The following is a 13712-nucleotide window of genomic DNA, read 5'->3' as shown; positions in this document are numbered from 1 at the left end:
CACTGCAGCATAATTTGCCATAGCTAAGATATGTAACCAACCCAGATGTCCCTCAGATGGATGGATGAAGAAGATGTGGTATATATACACAATGGAGTTCTATGTTTCCATCAGAAAGAATGACATTGCCCCATTCATAAGGAAATGGAAAGACTTGGAAAAAATTATATTAAGTGAAGTAAGCCAGAACCAAAGAAAAGTAGGTTGCATGGTATCCCTCATTTGTAAGAACTAGAATATGACTATGATATTCTTAACAGGGATCTCAATAACCCAATTGCTTTGTGCATAGGAGCATATACAATGAAGCATATCAACATCATCTCCAAGTTATGGGAACAAGAGGTTCTTATTATGTCCTGTATGTAGTTATTTCTCTCTCTCTGTCTCTCTCCCCCCCTCCCCCTCTTCCCCTCCCTTCCTCCCTACCCACCTCTGTCTCTTTCTTTTGTTTCTTTTAGTTTTCTGTACCTTGTGTGTTGTATATAAGATTATTTGGGGCAAGAAATATGGCTTAGTGGTACAGTGCTTGCCTAGCATGGATGAGGCCCTGGGTTCAATTCCTTGATCCTACAAAAACACAAAAAATAAAATTATTTGGAAAAAAAGATTATTCGATCTGTGGAAGGGAAAGGTAATCACAGAAACAGCAGGACAAAGGATGAACTAATGCAACATTGATACTTGTCACTATGTTGGATATGAACCTTATAACTAGGAGGGGAGGGAAATAGGCAGGGGTAAGTGAGAGAAAATGAGGGATGGGGTAACAGTACTCAAAGACAAATGTACTTATTACCTTACTTCTGTAACTGCAATCCCCCTTTTCAATAAAAAAAGAAAAGTTCATAAGATTCTTCTCTCCAATTAAGCAGCCTAAAGGTGGAATTTGAGCTGTGGCTCAAGTGGTACAGCAAGTGCTAGCCTTGAGCAAATTCTAGAAGCTCAGGGACCCTGAGATCAAGTCCCAGGACCAAGAAAAAAAAAGTCACTTACTGACCCTCAAAAATGGCTTATATCAGGGCTGGGGATGTGACTTACTTGTAGACTGCTTGCCTAGCATGCATAAAGCCCTGGGTTCGATTCCTCAGCACCACATAAACAGAAAAAGCTGGTAGTGGTGTTGTAGCTCAAGTGGTAGAGTGCTAGCCTTGAGCACAGACAGGCTCAGGGACAGTGCCCAGGCCCTAAGTTCAAGCCCCAGGACAGGAAAAAAAAAAAAGCCTGCATAGCTGAGTACTGGTATAATCCTAGCCACTCAGGAAGCTGAGATCTGAGGATCAAAGTGGGAAGCCAGCCACCAAAACGTTATAAGTGGAGCTGTAGCTCAAGTGGAAGAACACCAGCCTTGAGGGAAAAAGCTGAGGGACAGTGCCCAAGCCCTGAGTTCAAGCCCCAGTACTAGTATGCATGTGTGTGCACACACACACACACACACACACACAAATTGCCTATATCATCTACTTCTCCCTTCAAAGAGTATTTTAGCTCCAACCATCTGGCCTTTCTGTAAGTTTCATATCTTATACAGCCTCCCCACCCCATGCCTATAAATGAATACTATGCCTTTTCTCCTATTAGTTGCCAGGTTATTCCATCAGATTGAAAGACTTGAGCTTGGAGAGTAAAGGGGTCCTTTTTGTCACTAGAATGGGGGAGAAAAGGATGAAAGAAAGTAGTCAGAAGGGCTTCAATGTGCTTATACACACGACACATGTGAAATAGCAGACAAGGGCAGGGCTAGAAGGCAATGACAGCAAGAATGGGAAACCATAGTCTGAGGCAGGGCCCAGGAAGCTGCAGCACAGATGTAAAGGATCTGGGATTAACAACCAAGGAGAAGGAAGGCCTACAGGTCTGTCACTAGCCCTTAGCACAGAGGTGCGAGCTAGACACACCCAGACCTCACTAGAGCCTGGATGCAACCTACAGAGCATTACTTGAAGGCTTTCCAAGAAGACCTAAAAAGCCTGCACTTCATTTTGAGTGGGGATTTCCAAGGATTTCTTATACAAGGACCTGCCTGGAAGTTCCAGGCAACTTTGAACAGATGGGGAGGGCTATGCTAGCATTTTCTTACAGGGGATCCTGGGCGTTTATGCTATAATAGCAAAGTACCAAGATAACATGCTAAGTTAATTCAGCAGCAAACTGGGGGGAATGACAGGGTTTAAGGGAAACATATTGTCAAGACAACAAAAAAGCACACTTTTTCATTACTGTATTGCATATCAGTACCTCTTTTTTCATAATCATAATAATAATTATTATGTTGTGCTCGTGTTGGATGGGGCTTAAACATAAAGCCTCTCATTCTTGTTGGACTTTTTCTCTCAAGGCTGGTGCTCTACCATTTGAACTACACATCCACTTTTGGTATTTTGCTAGTTAATTGGAGATAAGAGTTTCATGAGGGGCTGGGAATGTGGCCTAGTGGTAGAGTGCTTGCCTCACATATATGAAGCCCTGGGTTTGGTTCTGGCGCAAAGTATACAGAAAAAGCTAGAAGTGGTGTTGTGGCTCAAGTGGTAGAGTGGTAGCCTTGAGCAAAAAAAAAAGTCAGAGACAGTGTGCAAGCCCTGAGTTCAAGCCCCAAGACTGGCAAAACAACAACAACAAAAAAGAGTTTTGCAGACTCTCCATCCCAGTCTGGCTTTGAACCCATCAGACCTCAGCCTCCTGAATAGGTAGGATTACAGATGTCAGCCACCGGTACTTGGCTCATAATTATATTTTCATATTTCCTTTGGTTACTTTTCTTCTTCAAGGGAGCTTACCGACTTAAATTCCAGAAATTCCATTCCTTTGGCAACTTGATATGCAAAGCAAAGAAGATCTTCAAAGGTAAGCACATTCAGGTCCTCCTCTTCTTCCAGTCTTTTCTGGTTTTCATATTCAACTTCATCTGTAAAAGAGCACCTTCTTCACCTTTTCCCAAACACTAAGCAACCGCCTTATTAAATCTCCACGAGAAGGTTATTAAAACCACTATTAGGTGAGAGGCATTGAGTAAAATGTAGAGGAAGCCAGGCGCTGGTGGCTCATGCTTGTAATCCTAGTTACTCAAGAGGCTGAGATCTGAGGAACTCCTTTAGAAGCCAGACCATTCAGTAAAGCCTATGAGACTCTTATCTCCAGTTAACCACCAAAACCCCCAAAGCAGTGTCTGGGAATGTGGCTTAGTGGTAGAGTGCTTGCTTAGCATGCATGAACCCCTGGATTCAATTCCTCAGTACCACATAAACAGAAAAGGCCAGAAGTGGTGCTGTGGCTCAAGTGGTAGAGTCCTAGCCCTGAACGAGGAGGAGGAGGGAGGAGGGAAGAGGGAGGAGGGAGGAGGGAAGAGGAGGAGGAGGCAGAAACAGCAGCTAGGAACAGTGCTGAGGCCCTGAGGTCAAGCCCTCGGACTAGCAAAAACAAAAAGCAAAAGTAGAGGGGTTGGGAATATGGCCTAGTGGCAAGAGTGCTTGCCTCCTGTACATGAAGCCCTGGGTTCTCAGCACCACATACATAGAAAAGGCCAGAAGTGGCACTGTGGCTCAAGTGACAGAGTGCTAGCCTTGAGCAAAAAAAAGCCAGGGACAGTGCTCAGGCCCTGAGTCCAAGCCCCAGGACTGGCAAACAAAACAAAACAAAGCAAAACAAAAGTAGAGCTGTGGCTCAAGTGATAGAGCACTAGCTTTGAGCAAGAAGAGCTCAAAAACAGGCCCAACTTCCCCAAACAGCCAGTTTCCGTCAGCACTATAATGAAATTGCCTCCATTGTCAACCTTACCAAAAAAAAAAAAAGAACAAAAGGTTAATGTGAGGTAACCTGATGTCAACTAGTCACTTTTCTATTTTCCTGTCTCCCTGTTCCTAGGAAAGCAACTTTGAGGCAATCCTTCTGTTCTTTCTTCATTGTTTCTGCTTTCTTTAGTCTTTCTCAGCTATAAAAGCAACTTCTTTCACTCAGCCCATTGATACACTTCACTCTTGTTTTCAGGAGTGACCAGTCACCCGGTCTAGAATCACATATGGAGCCAGTGAAGATCTTTAAACAGAATCTGTCATTATTTTTGTCTTTTGGCAGGTACTAAAAGACATACCAAACAGCCCTAGGGATGACCTGTTTATGCCGAGGCTGTGCTCAGGATAAAGAAAGATTTATTTATTTGTGCTGGTCCTGGGGCTTGAATTCAAGGCCTGGATGCTGTCTCTGAGCTTTTGTGTTCAAGGTTAGGGCTCTACGACTTGAGTCACAACTCCACTTTCAACTTTTGCTGCATTATTACAGAGAAGAGTTTCACAGACTTTCTTGCCTGGTCTGGCTTCAAACTATGATCCTCAGATTTCAGCCTCCTAAGTATCTAGGATTAGATAGGCATGAGCCACTGACACCCGAAAACAATAATTTCTAAAAGAATAATCTAGAGCCCAGCACCCAGGCCCTGAGTTCAAGTCCCATGACTGACAAAAAAAAAAAAGAATAACCTGGAAAAATAAGAGATGTCAGTGTTTATTAGCTGACCACTGACACAATTATAGTATATAAACTCTTGGCTTTTTGACAACTTTTCAAATAAGTATGCCTTAATAAATCTTATCATTGACCTTAGCAGAGAAAGTGTCTGTCATTATTTACTCTTACAAAAACAGCCAACATGCAACTCTTGTATCTATGTCCATTCTTAAAGTATTACTAATTAGAATAACATATTACCTTCAGAATGAGTTGAATTTCCATTGAACCCAGATATTTGATCCGAGTCCTGGTGTATTTGAACTTCTCTTGAACCAGGCATACTATTAAAAAGAAATTTGTTCATTATTTACATTTTAATTTGAGTGGCAGTTTATAGAACAAAATGTGATTCAGCAGTGAAATGGATTCCAATTATAAACTAGCTTTTAGATCAAAAGCATACTATCAACATCAATTTTCTTTTTTGACATCAAATTTTTGTGCATATTAGAAACATCTGTGTGGTTGGGCTTGTGGGTTTCACTGGCTTGACAAGATATTCAATCTCTGCCATACTGTGAGATGAGTCTTGAAGTTACACTTTATAAAAGAGAAAATACCTTGGAGAAGTAAATATAATTTACTCCATTACAAAGTTTAGAAAGAGTGGAACTTGGACATATGCTTTATTCTCTGTTTTCTAAACCCAGCCTATATTCCCCTTAAAAGTTCACACTAAGCCAGGCATTGGGCTCACATCTGTAATGCTTCAAACTGAGGTTCAAAGCCATCCAGGCAGAAAACATTTTTTTTTCACTAGTACTGAGGCTCGAACTCAAGACCTCATGTGCTCACTTGGCTTTTTTGCTCAAGGCTAGCACTCTACTATTTGAGCTAAATTTCTACTCTGGCTTTTTGCTAATTGATTGGAGAAAAAGGTTTCATGGATGTTTCTGCCTGTGCTGTCTTCAAACAGTGATCCTCAGATTTTAGCCTCTTGAGAAGCTAGGATTATAGGCAGAAGCCACCAGCTCCCAGCTTTATGCCTGGTCTTTCCTGTTTAATCATTTTTGGCCATGACTAGCAAAGAGTCACTGAGAAACAACTGATACTGGAACAGAAATGAATAGCAAAGATGAGATTTTTCTAGATCTTTGACCTACAGATCACACAATGCCTTTGGGAATTGGTCCATGGGCTGTTAGGTAATCAATGTCCTGTGATGCATAATTATGAACACACTCTGACTGAGCATCTTACCTGGAACTTGGATGTGACTGAAAAGTGGGGTAAAAACTGAAATTATGTTCCTTGAAAATCTCTGTCCATGTCCTGTGAAATTTTTCTCTTTTACTTCTTAAATAATTGAGAAGGTCACCATAGCAACAGTATTCAAAAATCAGGTAGACTGGTCCTGAAATACAGTTTTAATTAAGTAGACATACTTAATTCAATTCTTTTCTACTCTTCTTTTTTTTCCCCTAAGTCTGTACAGCACATGCCATATTCTATGAGAGTCTCAGTTCTCCCTTGGCTTTGGGAAAGTACTTTTTCTGAGTCTCTTTTTATACTTTAAATTCAACTTTGGCTTTTTTGCTCAAACTTCTTTGGGAAATTGGCATCCTCTTGCCTTTCTCTTTGGGTCTTGTGCACGTGGCCTTGCCAATACCACCAGCCTCTTGGATGCTCGTCTGTCCCTGAGCATTACATACAGCTGCATTGTATAGGTTGAAGGCTTCATCCCAAGCCTATATGATGTTGGAAGGCACCGAAACCTTTAAGAGGTGGTGCCTAAGGGAAAGAAGTTAGGTTACTGAGGGAGTATGCCTTTTTTTTTTTTTTTTTTGTAGGTCATGGGGCTTAACTCTGGGCCTGAGCACTGCCCCTGAGCTCTTCAGCTCGCTCTATCACTTGTGCTACGGCTCGGCTCTACTTCTAGTTTTCTGGTGGTTAACTGGAGATAAGAGTCTCATGGACTTTCCTGCCCAGGCTGGTTTTGAACCATGATCCTCAGATCTCAGCCTCCTGAGTAGCTAGGATTACAAGTACAAGGCACCAGGGGCCAGCAAGGGTGTGTGCTTTTGAAGACTATAAGAACCCCTTGTACCTCAGTCCTTCTATTTCCTAGCTGCCACAGCTGTTTCACTCAAGACTGGTGCTCTAGCACTTGAGCCACACCTCTTCTAGCTTTGGGATGTTTAAGTGGAGTTGGGAGTTTCATGAAATTTCCTGCCAGGGCTGGCTTCAAACTTCAGTCCTCAAAGCTCAGCCTCCTGAGTCCCTAAGATTTATAGGCATGAGCCTCTGGACCCTTGCACCTTTCCTCGGGTATTTTGTTACACAAGCAAAAAGCTGACTAACACAGTTGGTAACTATATCCTGTTTGTCTCAGGAGAGAGAAATGCATTCCCAGTTCTTTATCACATCTCTTTTTTTCTTTTCCCTCTTTTTTTTAACTTCAGCCTCAGGCCTGCTACCTCAGAAATAATGTTCCTTAGGCACTCCATTTGGGTCTTCTAGCCAGAGAGGAGAAAATAAAAAAGCATGTCCCAGAGAATTATGGGAAAAATTCAGTTTGAAATTCTACCTTGTTTGGAGGCAGTCCAGTGGGGGCAGCGACCAAGCTGTATAATTATTTTCATTACTGCCTTTATGGCAGCTTCAGAGAGGAGGGGAAGGAGGACCTCACATACCACAAAATTGTTTTTAATTATGTGATGCATCCCAAGAGAGCAAGTAAGACTGATGCACTCTATAGTGCGGCATCTGGTGTATGAAGTGCCCTGTATCTAGTGCTTCCTGAACTGTGAGTCCACACCAGGACATAGAAAAGAGAATAAAAAAGGAGAACAAATGCCATCTATATCTTCAGGCTGCAATAGTTTGGATTGGATGTTTCTGGGAGAAGCTGAGTTACCTGAAAGTGTGCAGGCTCCCAACAGGTTCACGATATTCTCATGGTGGCCCAGGTGAGTCATCATCTTGAGCTCTGACATGAGTGCCTCTCTTTCAGAGCTGTCTGCTTTTTCTGTCAATGGAATAACATAAAAAAAAATTGTCAAACTTAGCCAGGTGCCAGTAGCTCACACCTGTAATCCTGACTATGCAGGAGGCTAAGATCCAAGGATCATGATTCAAATACAGCACAGGCAGGAAAGTCCAGAGATTTATCTCCAATGCAACACCAACAAGCTGGAAATGGAGCTGTGGCTCAAGTGGCAGAGTGCTTGCCACAGTCATAAAAGTTCAGGGACAGAGCCCAGGCCCTGGGTTCAAGCCTCAGGACTGGCACAAAAACATCCAGTTTAATTGAGCACTCAGGGTTCATGCTTATAATCCTAGCTAGTCAGGAAACTGAAGCTGAAATCTGAGGATTATGGTTCAAAGCCAGCCCAGGAAGGAAAGTCCATGAGACTCTTACCTCCAATTCACCACCAAAAACCAGGGAGTGAATATGTGGCTCAAATGGTAGAATACCAGCCTGGAGTGAAAAAGCTAAGAAACATCACTCAGACTCTGAATTTAAGCCCCAGTCTCAGAAGAAAACAACAACAACAACAACAACAACAACAACACACACACACATACACACACACATACACACACATACACACACGAGAGAGAGAGAGAGAGAGAGAGAGAGAGAGAGAGAGAGAGAGAGAGAGAGAACAAAAGGAAGATGAACCGACATGTTATAATTATGATCAATTCTGTTGGAAAAGTCTACAGAGGTTTCAGGTAACATACTGCAGGAAATTTTATCTACTTATTTTTGGTGCTAGGGATTGAACCCAGGGCTTCATGAACACTTAGTCCATGCTCTACTGCTGACAGAGTGTGAGCTTGTCTGTGGTATGAGAGGCTTTCCTGGGGAAGTGACATTTCAACTGAGGTCTGATAAAGGAGTGGGTAGCTAAGTGAAAGGGGAAGAGCAGGTAGATGGATCAACCAGTACAAAGGCCCTGGGGTGGGAGGACCCTGGTGTTCTGAGGAACTGAAACAAGGTCAGCATGCTGGTGTGCTGACAACAAGAGGAAGAAAGGTTTCACAGTGCCCAAATCACTCCAGGTGGTGTGAACCATTCTGAGAGCAATTGAAAGCCACTGGAAATGTTAAGGAGGCAAATGATCATAATTTGCTTTGCATTTCATTACTGTCACTTGGGCTGCAACATAGAAGGCCCTCACAAAAGGGTGGGAAAACAGGCCAGATGCTGCGAAGGCTACTGAAGTATGGCAGGAGATGGAAACAGAGAGGAGGATGGACCCAGAGGACAACAGGAAGGACACCTGATAGGAAGAGCTTGTGAGGAGTTGGGATGACAGCTGTGTCAAAGGTTCACCTAGATCCTACGAACTGTGACTGTGGCCTGAGAGACCTCAGTTGGGATGAGCTGCATGAGAGAGACTTTTGAAGCCAGACACCAGTGGCTCACACCAGTAATCTTAGCTATTCAGGAAGCTGAGATTTGAGGACTGAGGTTCAAAGGCAGCCTTGGTAGGAAAGTCATTCAGACTCTTAACTCCAATTAGCCAGCAAAAGGATAGAAGTAGAGGGATAGCTCAAGTGGTAGAGCACCAGTTTTGGCTGAATGAAGCTAAGAGGCAGTACCCAGGCTCTGTGTTATGAAAAACAAAAATAAACAGGAAGGGGAGAAGTAATGGAAAAGAGGCATAGCCAATTGCCTGTGGCTCATACTTTTAAATCCTAGCTACTCTGGAGGCTGAAATCTAAAGATCACAGTTTGATGCCAGTCTGGGCAGGAAAGCGAAACTTTTCCCTCCAATTAACCACCAAAAAGTGGTGCTGTGGCTCAAGTGGTAGAGTTCTAGTCTTGAGCACAAAAGCTCAGTGGACAACATCCAGGCCCTGAGTTCAAGCCCCAGTACCAGCAGGAAAAGCAAGCAAACAAACAAAAACAGGAAGGAGAGAAGTGAAGGAAAAGAGGCGAGCAGGAAACTGCTTCCCACTATTGTGCACAGTTGTTGATACTATTCCCCAGCTTGTACTGTACCTTTTAGCATTTTCACGGCCACCTGGATTGAGACTCCTGTTTTACTAATTCCATAGGCTGTTGCATTCATTACTTTTCCAAAAGCCCCTGATCCCAGGACCTTTCCTGCAAAGATAAACAAGAAGGAGGGCTATCAGAATGATTTTCCAATGAAGAAGAAATGTCACAGGATCATTCAACTCTTACCAAACTCTAAATTTTCTCTTGGGAACTCCCATTTGAGATCGTATTCATATTCTCGGAAATCAATGTAGAAATACTCGTTATCCAATGAGCCGGTCACCTGTACCATTTGCAGCTGGCTTTCGTACCTAAATTGCTTCAGAGGTGAAAGAATGCATTAGTGAATGGCCTAGCAATTCTGCAGCTCACTCAAATAGTCATGTATGTTGACTCTTGCTTTTACCTTTTTGTACTTGTGACAAATCAGCATGATTAAAACGACAATGAAGGGAAGACAAAGGCCAATAGTTGCATAGAAGGAGATATTGTCTTGGATGAAAGGGAATGGGCCTGTAAGAAGAGAACATCACTAAGTAATGAGGTAATGATACAGAATTCTAGTGCAAAATTAGATTAGCACCCTATTCATTTCAATTTCTCACTTCCTATTTGAGTGGCCACTATGTTCAGTCTTTGCCAGCCCTAAGTGTAGTTGGCTCCCCACAGGAAATCAAGCAACCTTTCTCTAAAGGATAAGTTCTCTTCCAGAAAATTTGAGACAATTCTGAATGCATTTAAAAGAAAAAATTATTTCCTGGAGTTATTAGAATGATACCCATTTAAACCTATCCTTTAAGCACAAATCTGATTCTTTAAAATACCTGATGTTCAGAAATCAGGAACATTAGTTCCTTCTACTAACAGGGACTACTTAATTTTTTTCTTTTGTTTATTTGTTGTTGTTATTGTTGTTTTGTTTTTGTGCCTGTACTGGGATTTGAACTCAGGACCTCACACTGTGGCTTGGCTTTTTCACTCAAGGCTGATGCTGTAGCACTTGAGTCATACCTCCACTTCCAGTCTTTTGCTAGTTAATTGGAGATAAGAATCTCAAGGAGGGGCTGGGAATATGGCCTAGTGGTAGAATGCTTGCCTCGTATACATGAAGCCCTGGGTTTGATTCCCCAAATACATAGAAAAGGCCAGAGGTGGCACCATGGTTCAAGTGCCACTAGTAGAGTGCTAGCTTTGAGCACAAAGAAGCCAGGGACAGTGCTCAAGCCCTGAGTCCAAGTCCTAAGACTGGCAAAAAAAAAAAATAATAATCTCAAGGACTTTTCTGCTTTGAACTGTGATCCTCAGATTTCAGCCTCCTGAATTGCTGGAATTCCAGGTGTGGACCACCAACACCTCATAAGAACTTAGATTCTTTTTAAACTCTAGTTAATTTCAACTATTAGGGTAGATGGATATGTTTCAGAGGTATGTAATTTAAGAGGGTTCTACAAAACAAAGCCAAATTATAAAACAGGAAGCTAAGGGTAAACAAGGAGATTAAGAAAAGGGGAAATAATAGAAAGGCCAAATGACTAAATCTGCCTCATCAGAGTTGGTTCTTCCAGTGGACATTTATCATATCAGGAGTGTAACTTGAGAGTCACAGTAACGTAAGTAGAACTCAGCCCTAAATGCAAAACTGTACCAGATATACCAGGGAAATTCTCACCTGACTCAAAAAAGCCCTCTGTTCTCATACTCTGATCCTATACTTCCTTGTAAAAATTCTCTAAGTATAAGGCAAGGACAAGGACTAAATTTGTACGGGAGAACTACTAAGGATAGTGTTATAATAAAAATTGTTACCAGGGTCTGGGAATATGGCCTAGTGGCAAGAGTGCTTGTTTCATACACATGAAGCTCAGCACCACATATATAGAAAGTGGTGCCAGAAGTGGTGCTGTGGCTCAAGTGGCAGAGTACTAGCCTTGAGAGAAAAAAAAAGAAAAAGAAGAAGAAGAAGCCAGGGACAGTGCCCTTAGTTCAAGACCCAGGACTGGCAAAAAAAAAAATGTTTCCATGGCCATGATGGCTCACACCTGTAGTTTTAGCTACTCAAGAGGCTGAGGATCAAGGTTTGAAGCCAGCCCAGGCAGGAAAGTTCATACGATTCTTATCTTTAATTAACCAGCAAAAAGCTGGAAGTGGAGGTGTGGCTCAAGTGATGGAATGCCAGCCTTGAGTGAAAAAAGGAGGTGAGGGACAGTACCTAGGCCCTAAGTTCAAGACCCAGTACCAGTGCAAGAAAGAAGAAAGGAAGGAAGGGAGGGAGGGAGAGAGGGAAAATGGAAGGAAGGAAGGAAGGAAGGAAGGAAGGGAGGAAGGAAGGAAGGAAGGAAGGAAGGAAGGAACTGGTTGCATACCTGGTGAGTTTAAAAGAATTGTTTCACAAGATGTGCCCACTGAATTATATGCACAGCACTTGACCAAAAACCCCTTTACAGCCTCACTCATATTGAGCGTACTACTTGTTATCCACTGTCCAAATACTTTTCTATGCGTCTTTTTATTCCAAACTCCTTCAGTAATTTCTTCTGTGCAACTAAAAAGAAATGGCAAAGTCAGACAGGAAGGACTGTGATGAGATGGGAAGTTAGGGTTCTAAGTGTTAGTGAGCTCTAAACAACATTCATCTAGGGTAAGTTCTAGGTAACAATGGGTGGCCATGGGTAATTACAGCTGATTCAGGAAGTAAGCATGTCATCATTTTTCCCCCTCAATTCATATTTATGAGAAAGAAGCGATAGGTCAAAGCGCCTTATGTTCTTCCATTATGAGAATCAGATTCTGATTACTTGGGAGACTTGTCTGAACACTTTTTCCAAGTCCAGGAGGGTAAGGGGTATCCATCTGAGGAACAAGATGCGTGACTTGCTGAGGCTTCTGCTAGCACTTGAGGCTTCCCTAAAAACAAACAATAACAACAGAAAAAATATGCAAAATAAGCCCATGCCAGTGTGGATCTTTCTTATAGTTGGCTTCGGGAAAAGCTGTGTGCTTCTGGGAGGTCCTCTTAACTCCAGATGGCCCAAGACCTCTGCTTACCCCCTCCTTTCTTCCACTCCCCTCTTCCACTAACCTTATTTATTTATTTAGTTATCTGTTTGTTTATTTTGGCCTGAACAGGAAAAGCTGTGAGACTCATCCCCAATAAACCACCAAAAAGCTGGAAGTGAAGCTGTAGCTCAAGTGGTAGAGTGCTAGCCTTGAACTAAAAAGCTCAAGGAAAGTTTCCAGACGTTGAGTTCAAGTCCCAGGACTGGCACCAAAGAGAGAGAGAAAGAGAGAGATTATTGACAATTTAACTTACTTCTTATATTCAGCGTGAACATCTTGGTAAACTGTGCATCATCATTTTCCGCGTGGAATATATATTCTCCTGGCTGGTGCTTGTGATTGCAAAACTTAGATATGCTGTTTGAAAAAGGATTAAAGACTGTCTTAGCTTGATTCTCACAAAAGTGCTAACAATTCTTACAATGATTCTTACATAGAATGTTCATGAAAAGAGTCTTCCATGAGGCTAGCCCCACTTGCCAGCCTTCCCAGAAGAAGGAGGCACCTGTATTTGACACCCTTGCTGCTCAAACATGGTCCATGGGCAAGTGGCCTCAGCATCAGCATCTACATCCTCTGGGAACTTGGCAGCTATGCAACTTTGGAGTCCACATTTTAAGGTCATCTCTTCTGGGACTGGTGGCTCACACTTGTAATCCTAGCTCCTTGGAGGGCTGAGATCTGAGGATCATGGTTTGAAACCAGCCAGAGCAGAAAAGTCTTTGAGCTCTTAACCAGCAAAAAAAAAAACCCCAAAAACTGGGAGTGGAGGTGTGGCTCAAGTGGTAGGGTGCCCTTTGAGTAAAAAAGCTAAAGGACAATGCCCAGGCCCTGCTTTCAAGACCCAGGACCTACCCCCTGCCCCGCCCCCCAGCCTTAACTCTTAAGAGTTCTGCTACTTCCAGCATCACCCTGAGTAAGAAACTTAAAACAAATGGATACTTTGGGGGAAATTTGCAATTGATCCCAATTCTTCCATCTCCTATTCTCAAAAACATCATAGTTTGAGGGCTGGGGATATGGTCTAGTGGCAAGAGTGCTTGCCTCGTATACATGAGGCCCTGGGTTCAATTCCCCAGCACCACATATACAGAAAATGGCCAGAAGTGGTGCTGTGGCTCAAGTGGCAGAGTGCTAGCCTTGAGCAAAAAGAAGCCAGGGACAGTGCTCAGGCCCTAAGTCCAAGCCGCAGGACTGG

At 42.8% G+C, this 13712-nt stretch overlaps 1 protein-coding gene across 2 annotated transcripts in view; it reads right to left on the bottom strand.

Moving 5' to 3' along the window:
• The window catches only part of Flt3 (fms related receptor tyrosine kinase 3), a 93968-nt gene that overhangs the window by 14147 nt on the left and 66109 nt on the right, over nucleotides 1–13712 (bottom strand). For both annotated transcript variants that reach the window (XM_048341590.1, XM_048341591.1), the window contains 10 exons: nucleotides 12768–12871; nucleotides 12253–12361; nucleotides 11821–11999; nucleotides 9864–9970; nucleotides 9644–9776; nucleotides 9458–9562; nucleotides 7361–7471; nucleotides 5704–5857; nucleotides 4702–4784; nucleotides 2778–2905 (listed from right to left, as the gene is read on the bottom strand). In XM_048341590.1, coding sequence (XP_048197547.1) covers nucleotides 2778–2905; nucleotides 4702–4784; nucleotides 5704–5857; nucleotides 7361–7471; nucleotides 9458–9562; nucleotides 9644–9776; nucleotides 9864–9970; nucleotides 11821–11999; nucleotides 12253–12361; nucleotides 12768–12871 — 1213 coding nt within the window. The remainder of the gene's footprint in view (nucleotides 1–2777; nucleotides 2906–4701; nucleotides 4785–5703; nucleotides 5858–7360; nucleotides 7472–9457; nucleotides 9563–9643; nucleotides 9777–9863; nucleotides 9971–11820; nucleotides 12000–12252; nucleotides 12362–12767; nucleotides 12872–13712) is intronic.

The sequence above is a fragment of the Perognathus longimembris genome, chromosome 3 (genome assembly GCF_023159225.1).
Source record: "Perognathus longimembris pacificus isolate PPM17 chromosome 3, ASM2315922v1, whole genome shotgun sequence".
NCBI lineage: Eukaryota > Metazoa > Chordata > Mammalia > Rodentia > Heteromyidae > Perognathus > Perognathus longimembris.
Note: the sequence above shows the minus strand (reverse complement) of the source record. Positions and strands in the feature narration are given on the sequence as shown.